General features: G+C 38.4%; 2 protein-coding genes across 3 annotated transcripts in view; one reads left to right on the top strand and one right to left on the bottom strand.

Moving 5' to 3' along the window:
• The window catches only part of cpne2 (copine II), a 71,104-nt gene extending 69,553 nt beyond the window's left edge, over nucleotides 1-1,551 (top strand). The window contains exon 16 of the mRNA XM_057836414.1: nucleotides 468-1,551. Coding sequence (XP_057692397.1) covers nucleotides 468-575 — 108 coding nt within the window. The 3' untranslated portion in view covers nucleotides 576-1,551. The remainder of the gene's footprint in view (nucleotides 1-467) is intronic.
• A 2,251-nt stretch (nucleotides 1,552-3,802) lies between these two features.
• The window catches only part of psme3ip1 (proteasome activator subunit 3 interacting protein 1), a 17,294-nt gene continuing 8,955 nt past the window's right edge, over nucleotides 3,803-12,141 (bottom strand). Inside the window, exons 5-8 of one of the 2 annotated variants that reach the window (XM_057837948.1) lie at nucleotides 9,745-9,883; nucleotides 7,706-7,782; nucleotides 5,047-5,253; nucleotides 3,803-4,179 (exon numbers count right to left, since the gene is read on the bottom strand). In XM_057837948.1, the coding sequence (XP_057693931.1) occupies nucleotides 4,175-4,179; nucleotides 5,047-5,253; nucleotides 7,706-7,782; nucleotides 9,745-9,883 (428 nt within the window). In that variant the 3' untranslated portion in view covers nucleotides 3,803-4,174. The other variant, XM_057837947.1, reaches the window with a different exon arrangement.

The following is a 12,141-nucleotide window of genomic DNA, read 5'->3' on the forward strand; positions in this document are numbered from 1 at the left end:
TTCAAAACTAATTACACCTAAGTGACAGCAGGGGGCATCAAAACACCAGAAACACAGGCCGGCAATAAGTGGACATGACAGCACTGCCATATGCACATTAGCCCAAAATCGATAATGAAAACCCGATGACGATATGATCCGATACAATTTCTAAATGCTTTTATCGGCCGATATTATCGGCTACCTGATAATATCAGACAACTCCAGTTGTTTTTCTACATGTGCCCTGTGATTGGCTGGCAACCAGTTTAGGGTGCAACCTGCCTAGTGCCTGTGTTTAGCTGGGATAGGCTCCAGCATCCATGTGAGGATGAGTGGTACACAAGATGAACGAAAAGAATTATTAAGACACTAACAAACAGAACATTTCTAAATATTTCAAGTAACAGCTCTCTGTTGAACAATCAAGGGCGTGTTTAGGTCCTTACTGCTATTACTAAATTTTTCCTATTCCTTCCTTTACTCAGGCACCTAAGGAAACCCTCGCCAAGTCTGTCCTGGCAGAGCTGCCTCAGCAGGTCACTCAATACTTTAAGCAGCGGAACCTTCCACCTGCAAACCCAGCACCAGAGTGAAATAAGTGAGAGGAGGAAAGCTTACATTGTAAAATAACTCTTCTGTTAACTACAGCAATTGCAGATCGAAAGTTTGTGTCCACCAGGGGCAAATGCCTTATATATGGCAGATCTTGACATCAATTTAGCATTTTTTTGCTTTGAAAGAGTGACAAATACTCAATACGAATCCACATGAAGAGGGTGGTTCTTTTCAAGAACTGTGATGAAAGCATATATGAACTGCAGGTGAAACACTGACCATTCCAATGGAAGAATATTTTTATTGTTAAGAATATCAGTATTTTGCTTTTTGCACGTTTTGTGATCGATACCATGTGATTCCTACAATGTTGTGGCGTGAAATCAGCTTGGCTGAAATTTATCATTGATCATTTTCCAATGAGCCGAGAGATCAACAGAAGGCTTATTTCTTGTGGACACTCCTCACTTGTGCCCCGAGTTGTAGCCAGAAAAGGCATTCAACATGAGTAGGAAGAGGGTGAGGCTGTTATGGTGACAGTCATACCACTAAAACACAGATCAACTTCTCTTCAATAAGGGGACATTGTGCCAGTTCATTGCTAGGGCTTTTGGCTCATCCTGCATGTTGCCAATCATTGTTTACAAATGAACGAAGACCATGTTGCGCATGATTTTTGTGATTTCAATTATGTTTACATCTTGCAAATACTTTAATGTAACATGTTCATTTTGTCCAAACTTGAAGGCATCAGTATTTGAGAAAAATCAGTCACAATGTGCTTGAGCAGTTTGTGCTTTGCACTATAAGATCAACGACATATTTATGTCATATTTAGGTGTAATATGTATTGAAAAACAAAATATTTTTGATGTGTACTGCTGTGGCGACGTGTTTCATTGTACAATTACTAAAATGTAAATGGTTGTCCCTTTTGAATCAATGTCTGGCTTTTTGTAAACGTGTCTATGTCAGCACTTCCGTAAATAAAACTATTTCATTTTTCTCATTGGATTCATTGGTACACTGTGCAACAGATTGTTTATGATGTACACAGATGTTTAGTTCAGATGAGTAGTTTTATGTGTGTATTGCAGACCAGTATTTAAGTTCTTGACATGGCAGCAAAATTTAATCAAGACTAGGCATGTCACATTTACTGTATGGACTTATCATTCGATATATTAACTGGCCAATGGTAGTTTTTTAGGGCGCAATAAATCCGATATGACACAAACATTTATTCATGCTGCCTTGTTCTTTCTCCCCCTTTAAGTGAAATAATTCTCCACTGGAGGTAGGACCCACACACATACACAAAGACAGTGCACAGAGTAATGGTGTACAAAACTGCAAAATTTGGGGGGCAGACTGCTCATTGGATCGCAAAGTCTAATTTTTCATGACCTTCACGTGTTTCTCTGTTGAATAATTTATATGCTGTAATGTTATGCCAGCAGGTTAAAAAGATAATTTACTATGCTATTGTTTATCACTATTTGTTTCTGGGAAATATATAGGGTGTTCCAAAATGGGTGACCCCATTCTAAATGCCCATATTTCGGAAACTACTCGATGGATCTTAATGAAACTAAATACCCTTTATGTTGAAGGTCATAATGCTTATTGGTTAAATCTACAAAGAAAAGTACAAATATTTGTTGGTTCTATGACAGATTTTCATAAATGTTCAATATGAGCGCCGCCTGTGACTGCAAACGTCGAGTCAGTATTCGAGCTCGTGCCAAACGCAGTGTAGCATGTCTTCGGTAACAGTTTGTATGTAGTGCAGCTGTAATTCTCTGTTTTGTCGTTTAGTTGGTGCCTTCTTTGCAAAATTTGTGAAGAAGGCACGCTGCACTGTCTTCGGCCGGGTGTGACAAAATATCGAAATGGTGATATATCGTGATACTTTGTATCCCAAAAGGTTATCGATATGCTCCTGCTGAGAATAGAGATAACGTTTTAAAAAGGTGTCAATATCTAAAAAATAACTAAAAAGGAACCAACAAGTTGCTACCAAAATCTTCCACCATAATAGTGTCTCATTTAACTCTAAGGCTGAACTTGAAGGTTCACGATGCCCAATCCATTTAGACTGTGGGTTTTCAGGGCATTTACAGGTCACTTGCGGTTCATTTTAAGGCATTTATAGGTCATTTCCTGTTGATTTTGAGTCACTGCCTATTCATTTGGGTGATTCTCAGGTCACTTCCTGTTCTGTAACTCAAAATCATCAGGAAATGACCCATAAAATACCCCAAAATCAACAGGAAGTAACTGAACATCAACAGGTAAATTACCTTAAATGGCCCAAAATTACCTCATTGCCTGGCATTGGCTGCCACTGACGGCCATAGACATTCAATTCGTTCGAAGTGGGAGGGATGGGAGGGCTGTTCACTGCCACCCTCCCATTTTAAATGGATTGGACGTCTACTAGTGATAAACTCATTCCAATTCTCAGCAGAAGCTCATTTTTCTGTTTATTAGTTGTTGGTCAGAAAATCATTCAAGGGTATTTTACAAATGTATCGATAATTGTTGTATCGCCATATCATCAGATGATTGTTATCGTGAGCTTTGTATCGCAAATCGTATCGTATCGTGAGGTACCAAGAGGTTCCCACTCCTAGTCTTCGGTGACTGAGTCCGAGCATCCTCTCACACGCAAAATGCATTTTCTTTTGAAGTGAACGGCATTTCTTAACCTGAAAAGATAGAAATGTCAAACGTTACACACAAAAACTTGAAACGTTTCTACACAAACTGTGAAAATTTGAGGTCATTTCAACAAAAATTGTCAAAATTATTGGCCTACGAAATGGGGTCGAACATTTTGGAACACTCTGTATATTGTCTTAGAAATTTTTTATTGATACAGGCCAAGTCAAGACCCTTGATAATTAGTCCACATCAAAGGGCAAAATGCCCCCCAAAATATTCACCAAATAACAAGACATTAGGTACATCTATAAGAAAAACAACCCATATTTAAATCCAGTAAAAGGCCACCTTTTTGTTTTAAAAATGTAATTTCTGGGGAATGTAAGTACCCTAACATTTATAAATTGGCACACTTAAATAAATCAGACCTGTCTCAAATATGGATAGCTAACACTATACAGTATATTACAATGGTTTTAAGTTTTACATCACAGCCTTTTGGTCTAGAAGGTGGCAACAAAGCGGAGGTAAGGACAAAAAAATACTATTAAAATGCATCCTCTTCAGTGAGATACATTGACATTTATATTTTAAAAAAACACACAGTAAACAATTTAAACACAAAGCTCTTTATTTCTCATTGGAGTCTGGAGCAGGAGTAAGATGAGCATCTTCCCTGAATTAAGTGACTTTGGGACAATTGACATATTCTGTAACATAATTACGCCTACATGTGGCCAAAGAAAAGCGACTCCTGCTGCATCTGACTAGTTATTTGCTGGTAGCTACAAAGGTGCGAATCATGTGATATGTGAGTCAATGACAGAAGTCTTTTTCTTCCTCCGCAGCTGTCAATCACTTTTCCCACAGCCAAATGCAAAGCGTGTCGTCACTGTGGCTTTGGTTAGGAGTAGGGTGTGGGGGGGATCGGGACGTCGTCGGAGTAGGCAGTGCGGGATTGCTTGCTTGGCTAAACTGTATGAAACGTCATTGAGGGAAGGAAGCGTCATATTTGAGTGATACACTAGCAAAAGCACAAATAGCTACACAGATTTTTTTCAATTGAAATAGTCTTTTTTATTGTTGTAATTAATGACAAATTTGCTCAAAGTTCTCCCCTCACAAAATCACAAATTTATAAATAATTTTTTTGCAGCCAGTTCTCACGAGAATTTAGAAAGATTTGAGAAATCAATTGAATAGGAAGAAAATACAATTACGCCCTGGTCGTAACCAAATAAACTTTAACTGTTGAGAGGCAATATATGAAATCAACTTTTAGTCTTATCGGGGAAAATGTCTTTCAAAATGTCCTAAATGTCTCTTTTATGACAGAGTAGCTCTCTCAGGAGGAGTTGTGCTCTAGTGAAGGTCAGGCCCAATGCACCACAACATTACCTTATGTGAAACGGTTGGACTTTTTCAGACATCAAACAAGTTGAGTTACTACCTAAATTGGTGCCACCTAAATTGCGGACTACATTTTCCGTCAATTGCTCTAAGATCAACACTTTGTGACAATTGACAAAATCTATTACAAACAGTTAACTATCAATTCCTGAACCTCTCCTAAATAGCATTTGTATTCTAACAGTTACTAAGAAAAGATTGTAGTAGCACATAACATTCATAGAACGTTTTTCTAGGAGTGTTCACAATTGTATATCGAACACCATTTGCCATAGTAGTACTATAACTCATGTGGCAGGTATACTTCTAAGAAAATTGAGGTTTTTCCTGTATGAGTGTGCAACACGCCACATACGTAAAGTGTGTGTGAAACAGACTATCTATAGGCTTTGCTGTGCCGTGGGTATGGCAACATGATTGCATCCACGCTACCTTCACTGTCCGAGCTGCTGTCAGAGTCGCTGCTTCCAGAATAATCGCAGAGGCCCGGTAGGACGCCGATGCACACCGCCGCCGAAGGGAGGTGAAGCATGGCTGGGCTAGAATTAACAGGGGGCGACGGGTTCTTGGGTGTCAGGCCCAGGACAGTTTGGTGATTATCAGCTCCCCCTGATCTTCGATCTCCTCCTCCCTCCTGTTCTGAACAACATAACTTACTGTCAAGACTTACGAGTTTCATTTCAATTGAAACTTGTAAATAAGGCTGCAACAACTAATCAAATGAATCGATTAATAAATTGGTTGCCAACGAATTTGATAATCGATTTTTGCCGACAGCTATGAGCAGTCCTGTTTGGGTCCTTGTTCGTGTGTAATGTGAGGCTGCGCGTTGGCAAGTGATTAGAGCAAGGGAGAGTTCACTGCTGCGACAGCTGTTAGGTTGCTGAATCAAAAATATTACGAAGTGTTGAGTGCGAGATCGTCTTTTGTGTTGCTAGATCAAGCGTTCCTCTGTCAGAGGTGAGTAAATGAAGCCAATTGTATTGTTTGTATTCTTTGTTGATGAGATGTAACTACTTAGCACAGAGTATGAAGCTAGTTAGCGATTAAGTACAGAGTATGAAGCTAGTTAACGATTATGCTAATTCGTGTCTTAAATGTCCATTTGTATTGTTGGAGCAGCATATTAGCACTTGTGTTATTGTTAGATACTAAAGTCGTCTTATTTATTTCGATAAAGAACCACAAACTCATTCATATAACAGTCTCCTTTCAACAAAAACTCAAACTGTAAATTGTCATACAAGAGTGTGCTTTGAAATTGGATTAGGATAATATTTATGAAAAACTTTGATTAAAAAAACTAATTAAGAGCTTTGTAAAAAAACAAAAAAAAAGTTTTTTTAAAATTTATTTTTAAATGCATTTATTGCTCTTTCATTTTATTTTGTAATCGCATTTAAAGCAACAACTTTTCAGTTTGGTCGATTTTAGCGACGGCGGTGGTCAAAAGCAGTAGTGTTTTGCCTTAAGGAAGACTGTGTTTCCCATGAAGACCAGTGCACACCCGAACAGTATCGTAAAATCATCAATGAATCAGTCGCCTGCAGATGGATTAAAAAACATTGCTGTTTCCAGCAGCTGTGTGACGGACAAATAGTAGTAAGGTAATGAATCCAGTTGTGGCCAAAGAATAGCCAACTGTTAGCGCTGGCAAGTTTTTCGGGGGGGGGGGGGGGGGGGGTGTCACACCAGCGAGTGTAAGCTGGGCCAATGTTTATTGCGTATTTCCTGGTAGTCTTTTTTTTTTTCCCTCCTCAGACAAAACTTTTTGTCTCTTGTTGCTCTGCCATCTTTGCAGCATTCACGCGAAAGCGTTCATATTGACTTCAATCTTTATAATGAATGGGGAAGGAGGGAAGTGAAATGTGAAATTTGCCACCTGCCACCCTCTTTGAAGTTAATTAGTGTCGGTGAAAGCGATACAGACCCCCCCAAGACATAAAAGAGGTGTCATTCAACTAGTTGTCAGTCGACATATTATCAGAAATGTTATGCAAATATTTTATAAAGGTTGAAAAATTACCTAGTGTTGCTTTAATGCTCTTTTTAAAGTGCAATTTTGGCAAGTCAAATTTTTTTATACATTTTATTTTTTTTTATACATTATCTCCTAAAATGTATTCTGCAACACATTAAATGTTTGTAATCCGATTACTCGATTATTCGAACTAACCAATCGATATATTAATCGATTGCCTAGATAAACAAGAGCTGCGGCCCTGATTTTGTTTGCCTGTACAAATTTTGAATTTTTTTGTTCATGTACAGTATCTATGCTAGCAACATGCACCATATTTTTCGAAGAATAAGGCACACCAGATTATAAGGCGTACCCGCATGGAACGAGTTATTTTCATACATAAGGCGCTCCTAATTTTAGGGCGCATTAGAGCATCAATCTACTCCATTTGTAATTTGTTTCTTTCTCTTTTACTATTCTAATTAATGTTTTATATCATTTGTTTACTTCCCATTTGTTTTATTTATGCGTTTGATTTATGATGACTGTGTGTCTTGAACATTAGACTAATACAGTTGCTGCTCCAACAAAATAGGTTTGAGGTCATTAAGCACAGCCAGAATTCAAACATGAGACACTGGATTGTAAAATGCACTGTAAATCTTTAGAAAAACATATGAACGTTAAGAGCAATTTATAGTCCAAAAAATATTGAAGTAAAAGGCAGAATAAATAAATGCTCCTCCATTAGATGGCGTAGGGTACGATTCACTTTCCCTTTCTCTTTATTTCGAGAAATGATTGACCTGGATGAATGACAACATTTACATCAATAAACCTGTATAACCACTGGTTTTTAAGTGTAGTGTATAGTTTACCATGTTAGTTTTCAATCAAACAGGTCCAGATTTAGGTTAAAAGCATAATCATTTTTAGTATCTGCCTTTTACCTCTAACTCTTTTTATACTTTGGTATGCATTGATACTTTTTTAAAATAGGTTCTTTAGGTCAATAAAGTTTAGGAAATGCTGCACAAATCTAACATTTGTGTCTCGCGCGTTTGACGCAAAGTTTGGGTATTGGGACACAAAGACAAAGATATGTTCAGGCCTTATTCTGATGCCCACCTGTGTGTCTGTTTTCGTTTCCTTGTTCTCCACTTTCCACCTTTTGTTTCTTACTGCTGTCTGATGACTGGGAAGAACTGTTTAAGGAAAGACAAAAGAGGTTTTATATAAGAACGCTGCAGAGATCGATTTTCGAAAGTATCAAGTTTGTGTACTTTGAAAATGCTTTGTTTGTTGTTGTATTTCTTTCATTGTGCTCATGGTGCAGCTCAAAATAAAAACACTTTTACAAGTTGGAATACAACTGAATTTTTTGATTGAAAAATGTTCCTTAAATTGAACACTGCATGAGATTCCATCAAACCTGCCTAATGTCAAGATAAGGTACACTTATTTAAATTTCTATCTATAAAGCAAATTCAAGACTAAATGACCTGATGTTTCATCAAACTTTAACAGCAGAGCTCTTGGCATTAGAGTTGTCCGATATTATCAGGTAGCCGATTATCAGCCGATAAAAGCATTTTAAAATGACATTGGATAATATCGACTTGGTTTTTCATTATCGGTTTTGGGCTAATATCAATATGCATGTTGCCTTCAAAGTGAATGTAGATGCCTTCAGCCTTTGTACAAGGGCTGGTCATAGGTTAGCACAGCAGTTATGCTTGTTGACCATTAGATGTCTCCAAAATAAGTTGCTTGGGATTTGTTATGTGAGCAGATCATTACATCCATGGTGCAAAACGAACAATTTACAACCCCCAAGTCTGTCCAATGCAGATTATTGACTCTTGACAAGGTGATGATGCTGGAACTTTGGTTTGGTGCTGTTCCAGTGAGATTGACAAATATGACTGCCTGAAGAAGACATCAAAATTTGATCAGTCCTTGATGATAAGGGGCTGCATGTCAGGCAAAGGCACTGAGGAGATGGCTGTGGTTAAATCTTCAACAAATGCACAAGTTAACATTGAAGTTTTAGACAGCTTTCTTATCCCTTCAACTGAAAATATGTTTGTCATTTTTCAAAATGACAATGCATCATGCCACAGAGCTAAAACTGTTAAAGCATTCCTTGGAGAAAAACTCATCCAGTCAATGGCATGACCTGCAAATAGCCCAGATCTCAACCCTTTTTAAAACCTGTGGTTGAAATTGAAAATAATGGTCCACAGCAAGGCTCCGACCTGCAAGGATGATTTGGCAACTCCAATCAAAGAGAGTTGGCACCAAATTGATAGAGAATACTCAGGTCCATGACTCAGAGACTGCAAGCTGTCATGAAAGCCAGAGGTGTGCTACTAAATACTAGAGATGTGTCTTGATTGTTATTTCTTTGTTTGTTTCTCATGATTCCATATTTTTTTCCTCAGAATGGAGTAATTCCATATATATTTCCCTGCACTTGCTCTATAAAAGAAATATTTACTGACCATCACAATGTCTTTTATTCATTTCTTTTAGTGTTTCCGAATGCTAAAGAGCTGCACTTTTGAACTAATTCATTTTTTTTTTCAACCTTTTTATCTGAGTTTGTTCTACATGATAAAATGCCTGAGTGAGTGCTCGTCCGACGTTGGTGATTCCATACTTTTTGCTAGTGGTTGTATGATTGTACAATAATGATAAATTAAAAATAGTGGTGCAATATAGGCATTTTCTCCATAACTTCAGTTGAAGTTGTTTTCTTACTTTTCATTTCACTGAAATTGTTACATTTATCATTATTAAATCATCAGTGGGGCATCACAATACAATTAGCCATAACATGTTAAGTCCACGATCGTATATATCGGTATCGGTTCGATATCGGAAGCAAATTTTAGGAGTTTGACAATATCAGGACACCGGTTAAAAAGTCAGTATCGGAGAAGTCTACTTGGCATACAATCAATCGGACCAAGTGAGTTAAGCAGTTAACTAAAACACACACGCGGAAATTTCAATGTGCAAAATCCACTGAATGGGGTAACTATTAACAATTTTAATGTGGTGCTTTCGTGCCAAAGTTGCCAACTTATTGTGCTGCATCTGCATGACATACTGTATCAATACTATAACTGGAAGTAGGTAAAGGCATTTGTGTGTCTGCATACCTGCGTCTTTTGACAGCACCAGCCAGTAAATGGGCTTGAGACAAATGACTGGTCCTTTGCTCCACCACAGATTGTTTAGCTGTTACTTTCTTCTCAGATTCTGGGCGGCTGTCTGAGGACACTTGCTTCGCTACAGCACTGTGATAGTAGAGTTAAGATAAAAAAAACCTTTGTGAAGACTTTGGGTTGAGCAGGCAAGAAGCAGCATTCAAACATGTGACACACAAGGAGCAGCAAGTCACACAAATTACGAAGCCAGAACTGGAAATGAAGGGTTGTATTACAAAATATGTAGACCAGAGTGCGAACCTACCAATTAAGTTGGGACGTTGTGTTAATAGAAACAATCACTTGCAAATCACGTTCAACCGATATCTCATTGAATATACTACAAAGATTTTTAATGTTCAAATGGATAAACTTTGATTTTAGAAAATATTATTAACTTGGAATTTCATGGCTACAACACATTCCAAAAGAGCTAAAACGACTGTTAAATTACCTTGTCTTTAAACAATATTAAATAAACATTTGGGACCTGTGGACAGTGGACACTAATTGTTGAAGCTTTGTAGGTGGAATTTGTTGCCATTTTTGCTCAATGTACAGTTGCAGCTGTTCAACATTCCGGCATCTCTGTTGTCATATTTTACAGTTCATAATGAGAGTACTCTCACTGTTTTACTCCGAAGCCATGCTCCTGTAACGTGCAGAATGTGGTGTGGCATCATCTTCCTGAAATGTGAAGCCCCATCCATGAAAAAGATGTTTCTTAGATGGCAGCATGTGTTTCTCCAAACAAGTCCACTTCTCTCTAACCTTCCCTGTTGAGTACAGACCCCGTGTGTTTGGCGTTGTTTTTAATGCCACATTATCCAAGTAATAATACGAGAGCTCACAAAGGGATGGAGCTGCCAGACTGCAGTTGTGCTCAGTCGGTATGTTTTGTCCTATTTTTTACATACTGCAGAGCACGCAGCCAACGGAATCTTACCGTAGACGCGTCCGGTATAACTTGATTTTGTGTTTTCAACTGTTCAGGCAGTTTTCAGATTTTTGTGGTTTCGGCCTCCTACAACGGCATCTCTCCAGCTTAAAATGCTCCCACACTTTTGATATTTGCTTTTTTTTGTGCCTTTCTCTTCACTTTTGTCGCCTTCTTCGTCGTTACCTCTATATTCATGCATGGTTGAAATCCACTATATCCGCCGCCTCTCCCTACTTCCTCTACGCACGTGACATAATTAAAAGTAGTCCGGGCAAAACGTCATGCCTAGAGCTGGCAAAATTAACTAATTCCACAAGGCGGAGGAAATGCCTCTATCAATTTTTAAAATCGAGTTACTCGAACTATTCGAGTAATCGTTTCAGCTCTAATGCAATCCCTAAATTCATTGAAATTGTACATTGAGGAACATTATTTTTTTAACTGTGACTATTGTCTCGCATTTGTTCACAAAGAGGTTAACCTCACCCCATCATTGCTTGTGAATGACTGAGAAATTCAGGGAAGCTCCTTTTCTACCCACTAATGGCACCCAGCTGTTCCAATTAGCTTATTCACCTGCAGCGTTGCCCTTACATTCGTTAAATTGCTTAATGAAACTACTTTTTGTTGTAAATGCTAATGTAACTCTTTACATTTTCTCATTCTATAACGGCCATAAAGTTATTGTACAAGCGTTACCCAAGTTATTTATGTCACGTGAACCAAATGAAAAGTCTCCCCTGCTTTGCCGTGGCACATGAGTCTTATATGTCACATTACAGACGTCTCTGCTGCTCTCTGTGTCTGTGGTGTTCTCTGTTAACAGCTTTTTGCTCTAGTACTAGCTTTGGACTCCACATGGCTTTTTTCGCTCAAACTTTAAGACAGCATATCCCAACAGAGGGTATTGATTGGTTAACATAGGGCAGTACTTTTCAAATAGTGGGGTGCGTCCCCCGGGGGGTACAGAGCGATGCCGGGGATGGCGAATGTGACCTTGCCGTACTAGAATAAAGTGCAATTGCATATCCACTCAGTGGGTGGCATTGGCGCTCTCATTTTTAGAGTGTGCGCAGTATTTTTGAACCAAACAAGAGCACTCAGCATAGAGCATTGGAGATGTGAAGAGCTAAGACAAGGGAATATGACAAAGCGTATGTAGTGTTTCACCACTGACTTTGACTTTTAATACAGTGGGAGACGAGGAAAAACCATTCTGTTTACTGTGTCTAAAATGTTAGCAGCGAACAGCAGGAAGCCAAATCAATTAAGATATCCCTTAAAGACATTAGATATCTCATTGATAAAGCGCTTAATTTTCTTCAGCGGAAATGTGCAGAATATTACCAACAATCACCCCACTTTGTCAGTAAACCAGCGAGCACTGGCATACCAAGTTGCTCAGTGCA

Source organism: Corythoichthys intestinalis, chromosome 5 (assembly GCF_030265065.1).
Source record: "Corythoichthys intestinalis isolate RoL2023-P3 chromosome 5, ASM3026506v1, whole genome shotgun sequence".
Lineage (NCBI taxonomy): Eukaryota > Metazoa > Chordata > Actinopteri > Syngnathiformes > Syngnathidae > Corythoichthys > Corythoichthys intestinalis.